The sequence below is a fragment of the Myotis yumanensis genome, unplaced genomic scaffold, assembly GCF_028538775.1.
Source record: "Myotis yumanensis isolate MYYU_CA2020_CCGP unplaced genomic scaffold, mMyoYum1.0.hap1 SCAF_5, whole genome shotgun sequence".
In the NCBI taxonomy this organism is placed as follows: Eukaryota; Metazoa; Chordata; class Mammalia; order Chiroptera; family Vespertilionidae; genus Myotis; species Myotis yumanensis.
The window spans coordinates 28,908,218-28,928,610 of NW_027223756.1; the positions used below are offsets into that span (position 1 = coordinate 28,908,218).

The 20,393-nt window shown below is 49.1% G+C and overlaps 1 protein-coding gene across 2 annotated transcripts; it reads left to right on the forward strand.

The window, feature by feature from the left end:
• The first annotated feature begins 534 nt into the window (after positions 1–534).
• HBEGF (heparin binding EGF like growth factor) lies at positions 535–12,025 on the forward strand. Of its 2 annotated transcripts, XM_070414841.1 has the most exons (6): positions 535–846; positions 1,051–1,224; positions 4,159–4,336; positions 9,217–9,372; positions 10,151–10,241; positions 10,598–10,685. In XM_070414841.1, exons 1-5 carry the CDS (start codon positions 801–803, stop codon positions 10,221–10,223), a joined length of 627 nt encoding a protein of 208 aa, XP_070270942.1. In that variant the 5' UTR covers positions 535–800; the 3' UTR covers positions 10,224–10,241; positions 10,598–10,685. The 2 variants fall into 2 exon arrangements, with proteins under 2 accessions (XP_070270942.1, XP_070270941.1); XM_070414840.1 differs by lacking the exon at positions 10,151–10,241 and having other exon boundaries at positions 10,598–12,025.
• The last annotated feature ends 8,368 nt before the right edge of the window (positions 12,026–20,393 follow it).

Genomic DNA, 20,393 nt, shown 5'->3' on the forward strand with positions numbered 1-20,393 from the left:
GGATCTGCTGGCATTCATGTGTCTACTTTTTAAATGATAAATAAATGTATTCTTACTTACTACTTGCAGTGTTAGTAGGCAAAGAAGCGAGTTTCCACAACTCAGAAGCTGACATGGTGGAGAGCCCTGGTTTGGAGCAGGGAGGCCTTAGGGACTGGGCCTGGGAGAAGGGAAGGAATGAGGGTGTCCACGAACAGAACTCAGCTCAGCGGTCACAAGGCTGCATCGCGGCAAGGGTTTGGGGAAAGGTAGGAACTGGTTCCCGCCACCTGCCGGTCACCAGCCTCACCCGCAGTCAGGCCCTGGCTGCCCTGGCCTGGTCTCAAAAAATGTGAGCGCCGCCCCTACTCCCGCCCCCTTCCCCCGTCGCGCCCGCCGGGTCGGGGGCTATTCTGCAGGCGCCGGGAGCCGGGCGATGTCCCAGCGCGGGAGGGGGAAGGGGAGGGGGTGGCGCGGGGCGGGGAGGGGCGGAGCGTCGGCGCCTCCCGAGCCTTATTCCCGGCCGCGCGCTGGCAGCGCTCAGTCGACCGAAGGAGCCGCACGCATCACGTTGCAGGCCACCCTGACCGAAGCGCAGGGGCACGGGAGGGACGCACGCACCGACTGACCGAGGGAGCAGACCGAAGCCCAGCGGCCACTAGCTCCGCGCAGGTTCCCGCAAGGCTTGCACCCAAAGGCGGGCGGCGACCGTGCCCCACGGAATCTCCTGCGCTCCTCCCGCCCCAGTTCCTGTGCCAGCGCCCCGGGGCCGCTGCCTCCAAAGTGATTGTTGCTTCGTAGCCTCCGCTGGGTCCGGTAACATGAAGCTGCTGCCGTCGGTGGTGCTGAAGCTCCTTCTAGCTGCAGGTAAGAGGGCTGCCGACGCCCCCGGAGGTCTGGGGGCGGGGGGATGGGACGCTCTGCTGGGGGTACCGGGGGAAGGTCGCTGCAGCGCCCCCGGCGTGGGCCACTTGGTGGGGCCCGTGCACGCTGGCAGGCGGGCGCTGGCATCGTGTGGCGACCCGGGGTCTGGGCGGAGGGTCTGATGCGGCCTCGCCCCTTCCCTCGCAGTGCTCTCGGCGTTGGTGACCGGAGAGAGCCTGGAGCGGCTGCGGAGAGGGCTGGCGGGTGGAACCAGCAACCTGGGATCTCCCACTGACTCTACGGACCAGCTGCTGCTCCCCGGAGGCGACAGAGGCCGGGAAGTCCTGGACTTAGAAAGGGCCGACCTGGATCTTTTCAGAGGTGGGTGTGGGAGCTGCCCATCCTCAGACCCTGGTGGGCAGGTGAAGAATAAGCAGACCCAGGATTCTTGTTGTTTGGGCACCTGTGGGTTTGGGGTATTTATGGAAGACTTCAAGGAAAAGCTGCTCGGCCTGGCAAGCTTACTGATGGATCCTGGAATATGGACCCCGCTCTTTCTTGCTCTTGGTTCCCATATTCCAAGTTGCTGTTCTTCTGGGTACCTTGGAGCACATTGAAACAGGCAAGGTGTCTGGGGTCTGTACATTCCTCTGAGGTATGCCGGGTGGTAGGAACAAGAAATGATTGAGATGCTTTCCCTAGAGTTTCTATGTAAAAATGGGCATAAGTCCTAATTTCCACATCAAATGACTATTACTGTAGAAAATAACAGATGTGGAGATGGTAGGCACATAGTAGGTATGCAGTGTGAGACTCCTCCATCCACCTGTCTCCAGGTTGGGGAAACAGCTGGGTATGAGAAACTGTTGGTCTCCCCAGGTGAAGCCAGCACCTCCTGGGGAGGCTATGAGTGAGGAGCACTGGGTCCCTAGGGAGCTGTATGGAAATGCTGGATGCCTACAAATCCTCCCCTAAACCTGGAGACCTCCTGGCCACCTTGAGTCCCGGAGAGGAACTCCAAGGGAGGAAGGGCCCAGTGGGATCCTCCAATCAGCAGATGTGGCTATGGCTGAGTATTGGTGCAGATGGGGCAGAGTCCAGAGCCTCTGACATTGCCCGCATCCCGGACCCAGCCACCTGCAGCAATTCTTGAGGGTGGAGCAGGCACTGAGCCCTGGAGGACCGGAATGACTATATTTGGTTGGAAAGATACCCACCTGTTCTAGCCCCGCCCTGAGCCACCCTTCTCCCTCCTTATCCAGCGCTTCCCTTAGGTGCTGTATCTGCTTTGTATAAATCAAGGGTCTGCTGCAAAGCTGAACCTGGGCTCCCACTCTTCATCCTCTCACAGTGGACCTTTCTGGTCACCCCTGAATGCTCCTGGCCCTCACCTCCTAGGCTGGGTGAGCTGGGCTGTGACTCACCCTCCACCCACATGCCTGCTCCTCATACCTCTGCAGACCTGACTCATTGCTCTCTCTGCCTGGCAGGAGACAGGTTGTCACCCTGTCACTCTTTCCCTCGCCTCTCTGATTGGCTTGGGCTATCTGCCTCAATTTCACCACAGCTCTGGTCACTGGGTTGTCTGGGCATCTTTTATTAAGTGTCTACTGTGTTCTAGGCACTCAACATGTCATTGTGGGTTAATTAATCCTTATAGCAACCCTCTGAGATGGGAACTCTTACTGTTCACTTTTTATCAAGAATCCCAAGATGCAGAGTGATTAAGTGATTTACCTGAGTTCACATGGCTGAAATTAGAGCACAGGCCTGCTGACTTCAGAGCCCATTCATTGTCTCATTCCTGGCTCAGCATCCCAGGTGCTCTAGACTTGTCTGGGGGAGGGGACAGGAGTGTGTGAGGAAGCTTGGTGTATTGGGAAGGATCCCTGGATATGGAGTCCAGAGATTATGCTTCTAATTCAAACCCTGTATGACTTTGTTGTATGATCTTGGGCAAGTCACTGCCTTTGGGAACCTCAAGTTTTTCACTTGAAATGGAAAGCCATGATATTCTTTTTTTTTCCCCTTTAAAGTGTTTTTATTGATTTTAGAGAGATAGGAAGGGGGGGGAGAGAGAGAGAGAGAGAAGAGAGAGAATGAATTGATGTGAGAGAAAAACATTGATCGATTGCCCCCTGTACACCATCTGACCGGGATTGAACCTGCAACCTGGGCACGTGCTCTGATGGGGAATTGAACTGCCTACCCTTCAGTGCATAGGATGACGCTCAACCAACTGAGCCACACCAGCCAGTGTGGAAAGCCATAATATTCTTTGAAGTCATTTCCAGCTTGAGTATCCTGGACCTCCAGTCTAATGTTTGATGCTTACCTGTCTGCCAGATACTTAGCTACAGCCATGGACAGTGGGCACCTTTTTTCCAGGTGGGGGCAGGGATGAGGGGGGACTGGTGTCAGACCCCTGGGCTGATGGGCGTAGCCTATGGTCAGTCCCAGCTGGATGTCTGTGTGAGGTAGTTTTTCCCTTTTGAAGTGTGAAAGAATGGGGGGAGTCATCGTTGTTTCAGTTCCTTCTGGATAGTCCCTTACTTTTTATCTTTCTATCCCTTCTACACACTGTACTCCCTATCCTAGAGAGCCAGGACATTTGGGGATAAATGTAAATGGACCTATGAGAGAAGTGGTGAGCTGCAAAGGGCACAGAGCAGGACAGATATTTTGCTTGAAGTAAAAACAGCAAGGCCCTGAACAGGGATGGCTTACTTGCTAAGCTCATGGTACCCTGGTGCTAATAGGTACCCCAGAGGAGTCCACCTGGACATGGGCACTGTTCTTATTTTAGGACCCCTCCCCCCAAAAAAAACAACAACCCTCCAAGGACCTTCTCCAGAAGCAGTTTTATCTCTGACATGGTCTTACTGCAAGTGGGCACTGAGTGCAGCATCAGGAAATGAGGTTGATTTAAGGCCAACATAGAACCAGGTTGGCATGGGACAATAGGAGATGGGGATGGACAGTGGGATGGGGGTGAGGTTGGTAGAATTGCCCCATCAGTTGCAGTGACTCCACAGAAGCTAGCTTTCTTCTTGGAATGAAGTTCTTAAACTGAAGTTGTGAAATGCCTTCCTTGGGACCCCACTAGGCTCTACTTCTTCCACCACTTTCTGGTTTTTCTGCCCACTCTTTTCTTCAGCCCTCGGGAGGTACTGAGCCAATGGGCCTCCCAGGCTTCTGACTTCAGGTGGGATCAAAGAGTACATTCCCTTCCAGATGCTGTGCTATTCTGATTCTTTCTCTGTAGGGGTTGGTGGGGGGAGGTCAAAGACTTAACAGAGTATTTTTCTCCTGCAGCTCCTTTCTCCTCCAAGCCACAAGCTCTGGCCACACCCAGCAAGGAAGAGCATGGGAAAAGAAAGAGGAAAGGCAAGGGGTTGGGAAAGAAGAGAGACCCATGTCTTAAGAAATACAAGGACTTCTGCATCCATGGAGAATGCAAATATGTGAAGGAGCTCCGGGCTCCATCCTGCATGTAAGTGTTCCTGCCCCCAGGCTGACTCTCAGCCCACTCTTTGCCAGCCACGTGGCTGTTCCTAGTTGTCACTGTTCCTTGAATTCATGATTCCACCCAGTTTCTTCTCAACCTTGGGGCGGAAGTTGGGAGGAAGGGAAATATTTTTAGTTAGAGGAAGGGGCATCCCCCGCATAGGATGCAATTTCCTGTGGTGTGGGTCTGTGACGTTCTTTCATCCTTGGGGTCATTTCCTGCTTGCTCAGAAATAAGCATGTGGCTAGGAGAGCCGACACCTGAAGACAGGTCTTTCATTCCCTGCCTCGTGCCTACTCCAGATGGGGTGTTTCTGGGTGGAGCAGTGCTCCTGTGGCCTCCTTTCCTAGGCCCTGCAGGCAGGTATGCGGTTCATTTGGATACATGCTGTGCAGGCACGTGTGCCCTTGAACATGTGTGCACATGAGTGTGGGTTGAGTCTAAGGCATGGTAGGACTGCACAGAGAGTGATCCTCATGGGAGTGGGGAGAAACCTTTCTTCCCCTTTTTCTCCCCCCTCCCCCAGCAAGGCCAAGAGGTAGGGCACATGGTGGGTATTGGCCTTTGGTCATGGGGTGGGAGAACACTTCCTTTGTGCAAGATTAACAGGAAGTGGAGCCCAATCCAGTAGGCATCAGCCCCCAGTCAGGCAGCACCACCCTTCCCTAGGCAGGGTTGTGGGTGGAGGGGCCATGGGTTCCCCAGCTGATCTGTCAGGCCATGCCCAGAAAACGGCTGTCTTGGCAACCCCTCAGGGATGACGGCACTGCCATGCTCTCTGGCAGGCATAATGTCGCCAGTGTGCCTGAGGCCAACACCCGCGTCAGGCTGTAAACATCCACTCTCTCCTGCTGGGCGTGAGGGCCTATGGGGAGGCAGGCTCTGTGACCAGGGAGACTCTGGACAGGGCCAGGAGACTGTTGGGTGCACACCACCTCCCAACCTGTCAAGAAGACTGGCTGCCTGGCATCTTTTCTGTGATGGTGAAGATCCCTTGGCTTTTTAAAACTTCCTCGTCCCGTCTGATCTCACATAGCCCTGCTGCCCTGTACTTGGCAAGTGGCAGACAGACTGACTACTCCCCACCTTGTCCACAGTCACTTGTGTGTCCTCTCCTATAACATCCTTGTCAGGAGCTTGGTATTGGAGGGGGTTGCTTAAGAATGACCTAGACAGTCTCCACATTATGCTTCCCGAGGCCTTGGGACAGGGCAGGAAATGTTTGTCTTAAATTTTTAAAATGGCATCATTAACACAGGGTGGAGGCAGTGACTCTGAGGGTAGTCAAGAGGGATTGAGGCCAGGAATCTGTCTGGGCCAAATGGGACCAGGGCGTTGGTGGATGGACTTCCACTACTCAACTGAGAACCCTTGTAAGATTGCTCTCCTGGAAAGCTGGCCTCAGCCAGAGAACCTAAAGGGTGCCCAGGGCCAAGGTGGCCCTAGGGATGGTGATGATAACCATGATGATGCTTCTCTCCTTTGCCCTGAAGTTTATATTTAACTTGAGTTGAGCCCAACAGGTGTATGTTGAACGCCTACATGATGCGAGTTGAGCATGTACGTGATGCCAGCTGTTCAAGGGGGCGGGAAGATATAGTCCTGTCTTGGGATTCTCAAACGCTCTCTACTGGGTAGGCATTGCTTACTATCTCTACTTGAAAGATGAAGAAACTGGAGCCAGGAAGTAGGAAGTGATTTGCCTGAGATCAACAGCTAAATAAGTGGATGGAAACAGGACAGGGACTCAGGTGCCTGACTTCCAGTCCAACATGCTTTTTATGTCCCCGGGCTGCCCTGGGTGTTGGCTGGCATCCTTCTTCCCTGTCTATCCTTACAGAGTTTGAGCCGGATTTTAAAGAGGGCAGCTGTTAGCCTAGAGGTCTTTAAGACTTTTACTAGGCGAAGAGACTGGCAATCTGATTTGAAGACTTTGTGTCTGCTTCCTAGGCATATTTTCAAGGGGCTGGATTCTGTGTCTGGTTGGCTGTCTCCTGCCTCCAGCCCTAGGTATACAGGGCAGAAGGCACCAAGAAGACGCAGAGCTCTTGGTTTGGGGGAATGTGACATCTGGGCACCTACATCTGGGGCCCTTTGTGGCTCCTCCTTGCCTCCAGACCAGGAACCACCACAGGGTGTGTCCAGGCTGCTGTGGTGAGCTTGAGGCTAGTTGGCTTCCTAAGCCAGCCCTCCCCGGCCACCATCCATAGGAAAACTCTTTTGTGTCACCAGCCAAATGTTACCCTCAAAGAGCAGTTTCCTGGGGCTCCTGACTGGCTGCTGACCCAGATATTGGCTGCAAAGTTTCCTGTGGCTGGAGGAAACCTGGGAGCAGTTGGGTTGAGGACTCAGAGCTGGCATGGGGACAGGCTTGAGGGCTCTACTTGCCTCACTGCCAGGTGCTGAGAAGGAATGGCAAACCCCTTCTCTTGATCTTCACAATACTCTAGTGAAGTAGGCATTTATTATTCTTGTATATTTTAAAAAATATTTTTATTGCCCTAGCTGGTTTGGCTCACTGGATAGAGCGTTGGCCTGGGGACTGGAGGGTCCCAGGTTCGATTCCGGTCAAGGACATATACCTTGGTTGCAGGCTCATCCCCAGTAGGGCGTGTGCAGGAGGCAGCTGATCGATGCTTCTCTCTCATCGATGTTTCTAACTCTCTCTCCCTCTCCCTTCCTCTCTGAAATCAATCAATATATTTAAAAAATATTTTGATTGATTTCAGAGAGGAAGGGAGAGGGAGAGAGAGATAGAAACATCAATGATGAGAGAGAATTATTAATCTGCTGCCTCTTGCACGCCCCACCCTGGGGATTGAGCCCACAACCCAGGCATATGCCCTGACTAGGAATCGAACCATAACCTCCTGGTTCATAGGTCGACGCTCAACCACTGAGCCATGCCAGCTGGGCATTATTCCTGTATTTTACATGAGAAAACCAATGCTTTGAAAGGTAAACGTAACTGCCCAAGATTGCCTGGGTAGAAGTAGCAGCAGAGCCAGTCTGGAACTCAGGTATTCTGAGCCCCCTGCACCAATGGTGCCCCCTCCACCGCCTGGAGTAGAGGTGGAGAAACCCAGTTTGGAAGATGTCTCTGGACCCTAGGGGGTTCTTGCTTCTGTTGTAATAGAAGCTCTGAAATGGGTCACAGACATGGGTAGGAGGGTCATGTCCCAGTTTGATGGAGCACTCACTCTCTGGCTCTGGAGAAGACACATGATCTTGCCCCCACCCTGGGGTGTTTGGAATGCACTCATCCTCCCTCCTTCCCTGGGGAAGCCAGGAGTCTGCTGCAAAGGGAGCGGGAGGTCGGTAATATTAGGATGTTTACATTATTATCCTTTTGACTCAGGGTGGGGGGTGGAGGGATTATGTAACTGGATTGCAGGACCCTGAGGCCAGGCTTTATTTCTATCATCTGAGTAACTACCTGTGGGGTTTGAATGATAGGCTGCAAGTGAAAAACAGGCTCAACTTCAGCTTTCCTCCCTCTGGGAGAGCAAGTATCTGAAGTCATCCAAACTGCTGGATTGAATCCTGCCTCTACCACTCTCTAGCCGCGTAACCTTAGCTAAGAAGTGAAGCCTCAGTCGCGTCATCTTTAAAATGGGGAGAGCAATTCCTACTTCATAGAGATGTTTTTAAGGTTAAATGAAATGATCCTTGTAAAGAAATTAGCAGAGCACCTGGCTTATTTATTATTTAAGTTAATAATAACAATAACAGCAACAGTAATAGTAACAGTAACAGTCAGAGAGCAGGGCCCAACAGCCCTAGGAACCCATCAACCCATCACATATGTATTTTCCTGGGGGAACTTGCACTGTTTATGAATTTGGAATCTGCCAAGGCTGGTTTCTAGTCTTAGCTCTCCTGCATGCTAGTTGTTTAACTTTTGGCAGCACACTGAGCTCGGAGTCAGACCATCTAGTCCACACCTCTGCCCTGCTGCGTGCCATGGCATTCCTACCTACATCAAAGGGTCTCCCGGTGCTCAGGATAAGGAAGGGACGGAAACGTGCTTGTTCAATTGTAAGCGCTTCCGAGTCTTCCTAAGAGCTTCCAGGAAATGCTTTGTATTAGAAGAAGCAGTTGCCATCTGATTTATTTCTAGAGTGAGAAGAGCCAGGGGTTTGTTTTTGACATTCTTCCACGCTCTGGCAGGACAGCTGGGCATGATATTACCTTGGTTTGTTTGCTTTGTCCTGTGACGAAGGAGGCCCCATAGCCCAGTGTTCAGAGGCCAAAGGCTGAAGTTGAGCTCTCAAGTTGGACTCTGCACCCAGGGAGAGCTGGGAGTTAATTGAAGGGAACTTGAGAAAAGTGACTCCTGGCAAAGGCATGGGACCTATTAATAGGCTGGGTAGTGGCTGAGAGGGACTGAACTCGGGAAGCATTGATGGGGAAGGCCGGGTTTATTTCTGGGTCAGAGTGTTGAGGGGCCTCACTAGAGGGAGCGATACTGAATCTCCTCGGTTCAACCCACCAGCTCTTATGATTAAGTCCTCTTGACCGGCTTAAACAGACCATCTTCCACACGTGCAATAAATCATCCACACGTGGAACACATCTAGCTGAGAGCTTGAAGTCCCCCCTCCTTTTTTCCCCGCCTGGAGCAGGAATCTCAGGCCAGGGAATCAGAGGGATTGGTGAAGGGGGGTGCAAAGCGGGGGAGGAAGGCGATGGAGCCCTCAGAGGGGCGTGTAAAGAGCCCGTACTGGAGAAGGATAGAGGGCAGGATGATGGTTAGGGACCATGAGGGTGTGAGGAGTGGGGTTTGGCTCATGTAGTTGGGCCGTTGACAAAAGTGAAAGGCCAAACTAATAACCTCATCTTTGCTTTGTTCTGTCTTGAACCAGTTGCCACCTGGGTTACCACGGAGAGAGGTGCCATGGGCTGAGTCTCCCGGTGGAAAATCGCTTGTCTACTTATGACCACACAACCATCCTGGTTGTGGTGGCCGTGGTGCTGTCGTCTGTCTGTCTGCTCGTCATTGTGGGGCTTCTCATGTTTTGGTGAGTGTTGGGGGCCCCTGCAGGCTGTTTCTGCAAATCACTGCCATTCCTTGTCTTCCTCCCGGGTCTTCTGCCGGGTGACCAATTAAGCCCTCCAACCTCCCCAAATTCTGGGCTAGGATTCTGATTGCATTCCAAGGACAGGTTCTCCAAGGACCTGACTCCTCTGGTTTGACACGAGTCCCGTGTCTACAGCCAAGGGCAAAACTCACCAGGCCATAGCAGGTCCTGCTGCTCACAGCAGACCTGGTAACCCACCCATGGAACCACCTCTCCACACAGAACTTTCTCCTGGCTTTGTGTGCTTTGGCATGGGTAGTGCTATTGGTATATCCTGCAAGTCTGAGGCATCTGGCCCTAGGCCATGCTTCCAATCCAGGTTATGTTCTCCGTTGGGGGAGACCTACCAAGCACTCTGTGCTCATTTTCAAGCAGCATAACTCATTTGTTGTGAGACCTGGACCAAGTTACATACCTTTCTGAGGGTTGTAGTCTTTGAGTGATTGTAATCTCTGTCCACCTACCTCACAGGGTGCTGTGAGGATTATATAAGTGAGGAGTAAATTTCTTAGCAAGTTGTAGCCTGCTGCTGTTAGTGTCGTTTGGGTTCCTTGGCACAGTTGGACCTTTGATCAGAGGTCTGTAGGGCTGCCATCCCTCTGGGCTTTTCCAAGTAGTGGGTGGAACCACCATGACAGCATCCTTCAGAAGGACTCTTTCTGGGATCTGCGTCCTGTTGTAGCGGCAGAACTTGCTCACAAAACTTAACCTTCCTCAGGTACCATAGGAGAGGAGGTTATGATGTGGAAAATGAAGAGAAAGTGAAGTTGGGCATGACTACTTCCCACTGAGAGAGACCTGTGCTCAAGGTAATGGTCCAGTCTTTGCCCCATGGCACCATCACCACCTTTCCTGGATCTGTTTCAAGGCATACTGAATTCTTCTCTTGACCTGGGAGGGCAGGCTACTGTAGAGTTAGTGTCCCATTGCAGAGTGGTTGTCAAAAAGGCTGTCAGTAGTTCATCTCCACTAAGGGTGAAAGTTGCTAGAGAGAGACCCAAGAGAGATGCCTGAGAGGACAGCATTTCCAGCCCTCATCCCCTCTCCTCCCACCCTCTCCACCCTTTCCCAGAGGATCTTTCCACTTATTAAGACTGGATCTAGGAGACTCTTAAGACCCCTTAAGACTGGATCCAGCTTTAAAGTTCTTCCTCTTGTTCTTTAGGAATCAGCTGGGGACTGCTACCTCTGAGAAGACACAAGCTGATCACAGACTCTGCAGAGGGGAAGGGCTTCACAGCCAGCCATGAAGACTCCCTCATCCCCAGTTGCCGTCTAGATTGGGCCTCCCAGTATTGCTTTATCAGAGCCTTCAAGTGCCAAACAGAATATGTCCAATGGGATCTGGGTCAGGAGGAAGCAAAAGTGAGGGACCTTCATGCTCTTCTGATTCCCCTCCACCAAACCCCACTTAACCCTAAAAAGTTTGTTTAAACACTTGTCTTCTGGATTAAGATGCCAGTTAATTCCATATGCTCCAGGATCTTTGACTGAAAAAAAAAAAGGAGAGGAAGAAGGAAAGATTTGTGGACTGGAAGAAAGTGACAAAGATTGAAAAGCCACCGACTCACGTAGTCACCAAGGGATTTGCCATTTGGACCCTGCAGTGCTGGATTTGATGAGCTAACTGTGAAATACCACAAGCCTGAGAACTCTGAATTTTGGGACTTCTACCCAAATGGAAAAATAACAACTATTTTTTTTGTTTGTTTGTTTGTAAAATGCCTCTTAAATTATATATTTATTTTATTCTATGTATGTTAATTTATTTAGTTTTTAACAATCTAACAATAATATTTCAAGTGCCTAGACTGTTAACGTTGGCAATTTCCTGGCCTTCTACCCCGCATTCCCCTACCACTTGGCTCAGCATCACTATCTTCTGCCACAAATCTGAGGTGGCTCTATGACCCATCTGTCATCCATTGTCTGTCCACATTTCCACAGATCTTCCACGATCAGAGTGCCACAGGGGGAGGTCTTGTATGGTCAGGATGTAGGAGTTAACTTTGTCAGACCCACTCTATGAGTTGGACTGCAGTCTTGCCTAGGCGATTTTGTCTACCGTTTGTGTTTTGAAAGCCCAAGGTGCTGATGTCAAAGTGTAACAGATATCGGTGTTTCCCTGTGTTCTCTCCCTGCCAAATCTCAGAAGAGGTTGGGCTTCCATGCTTGCAGCTTTCCTAACCCCCTACCCTCTGTAGCCTCAGGCCCACAGAGTGGGATCTCACTCTCCCTTGTGTCAAGACATTTCTCTTACTCCTGCCATTCTTCTGGTGCTACTCCAAGAAGGGCTCAGTGCAGCAGGTGATAATCGAAAGACGTATTAGCGGGAAAAAAAGGCTGAGGAGGAACAGGAAACATTGGAGCTGACTGTTCTTGGTAATTGATAACCTATCAATTGCTACAGAGAAGATTGGAGGTGAGGATGGCTTTTGTGTGAACCCACCCACCTCACCAAAACTACAAGCGTATGCTTTCATGGTCCCTTCTGGAAGTTTCTGGTGCCATTTCTGAACTGTTACAACTATATTTCCAAAACTGGTTCATATTTGTACTTTGCAATTCAAATAAAGATAACCCTTATTCCATAGTCTTCTGTCTGCTTGTTTTAACTGGGAATTAGTTTGACTTAGGTATTTTCTAAGTCCTGATTCAATATTAGATCTACACTAGGCCTGTTTATGTATACTATCTTACTATCCCCAACAACCCTGTGATGGAGGTACTATTGTCCCATTTTTGCAAAAGGGGGTTCAGAGAGGTTATGTAACTTGCCTAAGGATACACAATTTTTTTTAAAATATATTTTTTATTGATTTTTTATAGAGAGGAAGGGAGAAGGATAGAGAGAAACATCGATGAGAGAGAAACATCGATCAGCTGCCTCTTGCATACCCCCTACTGGGGATGTGCCCACAACCAAGGTACATGCCCTTGACCAGAATCGAACCTGGGACCCTTCAGTCCACACGCCGACGCTCTATCCAATGAGCCAAACCGGTTAGGGCATAAGGATACACAATTTTAAGTGACAGCTGGGATGGATAGTCTGAATCCAATTATTTGTCTAAATAACTTACATTACACTACCTCTGACATGAAAGACAATAGATCTTTCACATAGGAAGTTTGCTGGCTGTAACCAGGAAAGACATCTGCCCATTCAATCAACAGACCCTGGACCCAGGGCCTGATCCTTGGCTGTATATGCAAGCAGGCATTGCTCTTGGTGGAAGGTAGGCACCTTTGATTCCCCTCTCCTGCTCCACAGCCAATCCATCAGCAAGTCTTACAATCCCTACCTTTAGAATGTATGCCGAATGAAGCCACTTCTCATCACTGCCACTGCCATCACCCTAGTTCAATTCACCATTATCTCTTGTCTGGACTCTTGCAATGGCTTCCTCTCTCCTTTATTTCACTTTGGTCCCATATATCCCATTTCCAATATAATAGCCAGAGTGATCATTTAAAACATAATCCAGATCTTGTCTGCCTTACAGGCCTTCCCTGACCACTCACTTATACATTAACACATTCCTTCCCCACCCCACTCTTCTTATTCTCCTTATATTGTTTTATTTTTCTCTATAGACCTTATCACCACTAACATATTATTTGTTTATTGTCTTTCTCTTCCTACTAGGATGCTAGCTCTATGAGGGTAGGTGTACATTTCTTCAATCCCAGATTCTAAAACAACGCAATTGAGTTGTAGGCACTCAATATTTCTTACAATGGATGAATATAAGAAATGACTAAAATCCACTCCAAGGCCAGCCAGTGAACAGGTATGTGATCCAATGCCTCCCTGGAAGTGTGGTGGGGTTAAAAGGAGGGCCTTTGTTTGAGAGTGTGGATGGGAATGGCAGGTCATGTGGCCATGGTGTCCTGGGTGGATTGAACACAAAGAGACCTATTGGGAGCCATTGGACAAGTGCCACTGGACTGCCCCCTCCTCATCCTCTTCTCTTGGAAATCTGTGACACTGAAGTTTTCCTAGGAGCCCACACAGAGATCTTGTATGTACTTTGAATATTCTTGTAAGACTTTCAGCAGTTGTAACTACCAAGGCTGAACATATACGCATGCTATAATCCAGCGCTTCCACTCCTAGCCATATACATAAGAGAAATGAGTGCATATGTTCACTAAAAGATATGTAAGAGTGACTTAGTGTTATTTACAATAACTGGAAACTTCCCAAATACTCATCAGTATTTGATGATGAAATGAATAAATAAATTGTGATAGATCTATATAATGAAACACTAAAGAACAATATGGATAAATCTCACAAGCATAATGCTGAGTGAAAGAAGCCAGACACAAAAGGGTACATCTGTGCCATTCCATTTATTTAAAATTTAACAACCAGCAAAAATAATCTAGTAAAGGAAAAGAAATTAGGAAAGGGATTCCTATTGGGATTGGTAATGCCTGGAGGGGGCAGCCAGGGCAACTTCTGGTGTTCTGACAACATTATGTCCCGCAGTCTGGGTGCAGGCCAACCGGGTGAATTTGCTCTCTTTGAGAAAATTCATTGAGTATAGTTGTGCATTTCTGTATCTGTTTTAAACATGAGCAAACATAGTTTTAAAAATTTGGATAGGGGATTCTTGTGCTATTTGCATTATATAAATCTCTGTAAAGTACCAGTGTATTACTTTGGTAATCAGAGAAAATAGTACAGATGTCAAAAATAACAGTGAGTTACTTTGAATTCTTCAGGGGGCTCCCTTTCCTGCTTGCTTCCAAACTTCAAGCTTCCAGCCTTCACGCAGGGCTGGGCTTTTCTGAGCATACTTTGTTTCTCCAGCTAATGTTTCCTGTGGGCTCTGGGCTTCCTGCCTTTCAGCTACTCTCTCCTCCTGCCCCTGCTGTTGATGGAGTTCTCCTTGGCGTTGTCAGAGCTCCCCTGGGCATCTACTTGGCTGATATACTGACTCTGGGAGCCTCTGAACCTGCAGCCACTTCTCAAAATTGGCCAGCTCAGTAAGCACGGCCCACTGGGCCGCACACTGCAGGCATCGTCTCAGCTACGTCTCATCACAACCGAGGAGGTAGGTGCTCTGATTCTACTCATGTTGTAGATGCCCAAAGTGAGTGGTAAAGGCAAGATGTGCACTCAGGAAGCCTGCCTCCCAAGCCTTCGTGCTAGCCACTAAGCTCCATTCCCAAATGAGTTAGTTCTCAGTGCCAGACTATTTTCTCTTCTTTCCGTATCCAGAAATGGTATAGTAAAGACATCTTATGAAAGGGATCTTAGGGAACAGCTCCTTAGAGCCCAGGAGTTCCTTCTCCTGCCCCCAGCTAATAGATTCACAGAAGGCCCGAGGTGCTACATCAGGGAGCAGGGGAAGGAACGGGAGTGCGGGTTGACAAAAACTTGGGTCTGAGTCTAGGCTCCAGTGTTTACTAGGGGGGTGCCCTCCTGCATGATACCTGACCTCTCTGAACCTGTCTCCCCATCTATAAAATACAGATGATAAGAATATCCACCTGGAAAAGTTGCAAAAACGGTATGTGTGAGTCAAGTGCTTCGCTCAGGGCCAGGCCCATGCTAGAGGCTCAGGAAATGCTGGCTATCTTCAGCAACCCATCCAAGGAGCTAATTAGTGAACAGCCAGGATTAAAACCCGGCCCTCTGATTCCCCATCCACAATTCTTTCCTTAGAAACAAACTATTCAATCACTATTTTACATTTTAATCTCAACTTCTTTAATTTCAAAGAAACCCAAACGGGTCTTAATAAATATTTTTGGGTTTAAGAAGCCATGGAACAGCAACTATGTCCAAATATATCACTTTTCAACTCTGGCTGGCCTGACATTCTTCTTTTCATCAACAATGCCTGAAATTCAAGCTTCCTGTTTGAGAATGCTAATGCTCCTGGGAATAGCCAGGCGTTCAGAGGCTGGCATTCTTTGTTGGTGTCTTTCATTTTAGCTTCATTCATTCAGCAAATATTTGTGGAAGCCTCCCTGTCACCTTCCAAATGAGATTCATGCTCTGAAGGAGGGGGCATTTTGATTAAGTGAGGGTAGGGTAAGAAAGGAAGTAATTTTGGAGCCAGGGCATTCATTTGTTCATTCAAAGAAATGGACTGGGCAATTATAATGTGCCATGTACTATTCTTGTTGGAGAATAGGGACACGACTGACACATGGACCAACAATACATGTGTAAATAAAGAAATAGGATAATTTCAGAAATAAGTAACACACACAAAAGAGTGATGTGCTGAGAGTCAGTGGGGAATTAATTTATATATGCAGCTCAAGGAAGGCCACTCTGAGGAGGTAACATCTGAACTGGGATAAGAGGGGATCAGGCATGTGAAGGCCTGAGATAAAAATAAGTTTAATATGCATGAGGGTCAGAAAGGGACCCCTGAGCTGCAGTGTAGCCTTTGGAGGTTGAAGAGGGAAGGAAGACTGGATCATGTGAGGCCTTATAGATCACAATTTGGAAGCCAATGGAGTGTTTTGAGGAAGGGAGTGATATGATTTGATTTACGTCTTAAAAATAAAAATATGGCCTGGCTGCTGTGGCTCAATGGTTGAGGGTTGACCTCTGAATCAGGAGTTCACGGTTTGATTCTCAGTCAGGGCACATGCCTGGGTTGTAGGCTTGATCCCCAATATGGGGCATGCATCACTGATGCTTCTATCTCTCTCTCCCTCCACCTTCCTCTCTGAAATAAATAAAAATATATTTATTTTAAAAATATGACTGCTCTACAGAGAAACGGCTCCACGGGGTGAAAGTGGAAGAAGCAAGACCAGTTGGGAGACTTTTGCAGTCATCCAGGCAAGACATGCTAGTGGCCAGGATTAGAGTGGCAGCAGAGGAGGTGGTGAGAAATGGTTGGACTCAGGATATGTTTTAGAGGCATCACCTACAAGACATGCTGATGGATTGAATGTCGGTACCATGAGAAATAGAAAAATCAAGGATGATTTATTGGATTTTAGCCTAAGAAACTGGGTAAATGATGGTTCTGTTAATCAAATTAGGAAAGAAGGGAAGTTCAGAAGAGCCATGAAAATAAAATACTCTTTTGTGGACATATGAAGCCTATATGGGGTGAAGGAGGGCCGTGCAGAGAAAGCGATGGGAGGAAGGGGGATGCAAGGAGGAGAAGAAAAAAAAAAAGAGGCAAAAGCCTTCTAAATAAGAATCATACTTAATCCTCACACTGCCCCAGGGAGGTGGGTGGTATCATTTCACCAGTTTAATGGATAAGGGCCCCGATACTCTGAGGAGTGAAGTACCTTGGGCAAGGCTGTTACTAAGTAATGCCCTTTGGCTTGACGCTGACCTTTTCCGGGGGGCCCAGGCTCCTCACTGACCATGAGCTCCTATCTTGGCCACCATTCTCCAGAGAGGAGAATTCTCTGTGTTTTCCTTCTTGCTGTGGTGAGATGCCCAAGCCAGGGAGCAGGGCACCAGGCAATGTCTGTCACTCCATGGAGACCAACCCCCCAAAAGAGGGAAAAAAAAAACCACTCTAACCCTGTCCAAGAGCAGGAGCAGGAAGTTAGAATGGCCCCTTTCTGCGATTGATTTCCGCAGTGTCAGGCCACCACCAAATCAATATAATTTGGAGGTTGTTGTGGTTTGGATTTTCTTTTTGAACTTTTAAAGTTGCACATTTTTTCCTGATTGCCCCCTTGATTGATGGAGAGGAGAACAGGGGCCTCTTAGCTCACTGCCACCCACACAGCTGCGAAAGAAGCCAGCTGCCCTCTTGCTCTTCAGAGGACATCCCTCCCTCCCTCCCTGCTTTCCTCCCAGCATCTTGGCCATTACTAACCAACAGGGCATCCAAGGAAAAGGGCTCCTTTCAGGGCTGGAGCGCTGTACTTAGTGGATCATAGCCTGTGTGGGAGGCTGCTCCAAAGACTTAGGATGTGGGTGTAGGAACCAGACAGACGGGAGGAATTAAGTCACCCTTTCCCCCAACCCTTATTCCCTTGCCTAACCTAGAAGTCACTGGGTTGGTTTCACTAGAATGAGGGAGTGGTTTTATTTCTGCTGTCTCCCAGCTTTTGACAGCGGTCAGGCTTTCAATGGGAATGTGAAACAAGGAAGAACCTACCGGCGTATTCTTCCTTCATGCCGCACGCGTTTACATAACACTGGCTGTGTACACCATGCCGCACCCAAGGCTCTCTAGGAAGGCCTTCCTTCTTTCTATTTCGTTCGCGGTACTGAGTGGGTTGGGTGGCCCTGTGCTTGGTAAGGAGGGCCATCGGGTCCTTTTGGGAGTAAATGTTTTGTCCTGCCCAGTGAATGCAACTCCAGACCCAGGCCTGAGAATCTGACTCAAGTTCAAACCTGCAAGTACAGACATCCTATTCCAGGTGTGTGTTTGGACACCTTCTGGAGAAAGTCTGCCACCCACCCCCAGTCCCGGTTGGGTTAGTCACTCCTCCTCTGTGCATTAGACAATGCAAGGGAAATCGGTCCTCTTCCCATAGCAGCTTTGGTGTTCCTTTCCCATGGCTTCCATCACATTGTCTATTGTCATTGTTTGCTCACCTATTTCTCACACTGTGAACTCTTGGAATTCATGGAGTGAATCCTTGGCAGCTCTGTACACCTGTGCCCCCATACAGTTCTCACCACATCAAAGGCTCTCACTCAGTGTTTGAGACATACGTGAATGAATGGACAGTTGAACAAATGAATAGATGAATGACTCAATGAATGAGTGAAAAATAAAGTGGAGGTGAAGAGTTTTGGCTCTTTATCAGACAACGTGGGTTCAAATCTTGCCCATGCTGTTTTCTGGTTGTATTAAATCATGGATAAGTTATTGAATCTCTCAGAGCCTCAGTTTGCTTATTAGGACTTTTGTGAGGATAAAAGTGTATGTAAAGCCTTTATAACAATGCCTGGCGTGGAATAAGGACTCACTACATGATAGCTATTAACCAGCTCTGACTTCTAGTTTACCCTCATGGGTCTTATTGGCACCTCCTTTTCTAGATTCTTGGCATAGCCAGGTCCTTTCCAGACTCAGGACTTAGCTCGCAGGCCTGTCCCAGTGGGCATAAGTCAGGGTCAGGTTGTGTAAGTGGGTACCGCACTGGACTTTCCTGAGAAAGGGAAACTGTGACAGGGGCCTACAGCTGCGCAAACAGGTCAACTGTCACTCCATTGTCTCAGGCCTTCTCTGCTGGCGGGTATCCTCAGGAAAACAAGAACAGTGCTACATTTAAGGTGTCCGGATGACAGCCACATCAAATATGTGACCTTTTTCTAGGAAGCCTGTTTCCATGGTGAGGAGTCCTCATGCTCTTTCTCAAACCACGCTCTGTGGCTCACAGCCTGCTCTAGAATGTGATGGCAGTGGCCCCAGCAGCTGGGTGGGGACATCTGCCCAGGGTCTGCCCTTCCAAGATCTCCAGGGTGGGGGAGAAACTGAGATAGCACCCCCTGGGATATCTGATGCCCACACCAGCCCTCCAACCTGGAAGGATTTGTACTGAGGCCCTGATACTATGCTCCTACCCCCACCCAATATACACTCACACACTTAGTGGCTCATGGCCAACTGGCTGCCAGGCCAGACAGAAAGAAGGGGGCCCTTTCTATGATTCTTGCATCTTAGGCACAGGCCCTGACCTCCTCTACCTCATCTTGGCAGCCTAGGCTGGGAGAGAGAGCCTGCCTCCCTGGCCTTGGCAGAATGTGTGTTCAGGCCCTGCCTCTGCAGCTGCCAGAACAGGAGCTGAATGCCCAGTGCGTCTGCCAAAGCTTGCTGACTTCTTTCTTCTTTCTCAGAGCTATGCAAACGGAGGCCTCTGAGGAATGCCAGGCTAACCTCCCCGACGCCCGCCTCCCTCCTCCTGTGGCCTGTGTTCCCCCAACCCCCAAGGCTGGAGTCACATCAGAAAAATGCAGGGGAAGAAAGAAATCCCCCAATGTGTCATGACATTACATTTCCGCCTGGCGCTCAGAAACAAGAAAAACAGGAGGGGGAGGTGGAGGTAGCGTGCTATGGAGCCCAGTGACTGTCTCATTTCCATCTCACTGCCTCCCTGGGGTAGATCACCTGTTGCCTTGGGGCTGTTTTCTCATTAATAAGTGGGGGGCAAATCATCCTGACTCAGGTGGCAGAGAAACTCTAAGAATTAACCCTTTGCTATCATGAAAGAACAATGATATTCCTAAGAGGCTGCTGAGAAATGCCATATTGCAACTTTAAGTTGCAACTAGTTCACTGCTCACATGTCCTCATTTAACAGATGTACAGTGATTCCTACTCTGTTCTAGAGACTAAGAACACAGGAGTAAACAAGATCCAGGCTCTGCCCTCTAGGAGCTCACAGTCTAACAAGAAAGCTAGACATTAAACAAGTCACAACAATCAAAAGTCAAGGGAGTTATCATGGGCAGTAGGAAGTGCCAGGGACAGCCTGTTCCAGGGGTCAGGGAGGCTACTTCTTGAGGAAGTTAAATTCAAGTTAAGGCCAAAAGGATGAACAGATGTAGTTTAAGGGAAGGGGTGGGGTCTAGAGTATTTGGGCAGAGGGACTAGTCAGGGCAGAGAGGGAGGATGATGTGAATGAGGAAGTGAAATGAGTTTGGTAAGATAGCAGAGATAACTGGGTTGGAGTCTGCGGAGGTGAAGAGGCTGCAGAGGGAGGCCATGCCAGATCATGCAGGGCCTTTAAGATTGTGTCAAAGAGTTTGGACTGGATCCTCAGGGCAATGGGGAGCTAGTTGAAGGTTTTCAAGTAAGTGTGGGTAGGGGGTGGCATGATGGGATCTACTTTGGGTAAATGACTCAGGCTATAATGTGGAGAATGGGCTAGAGGGGTAGCTATAGTAGAGTGGGGAGACCAGTTAGTTGGTAGCTGTTACAGTATCTAAGGAGTCTGATGGTAGTAGCAGTGGAGAAGAAGAGAAGTATATGAATTCCGCCCTTGCTGGTTTGGCTCCG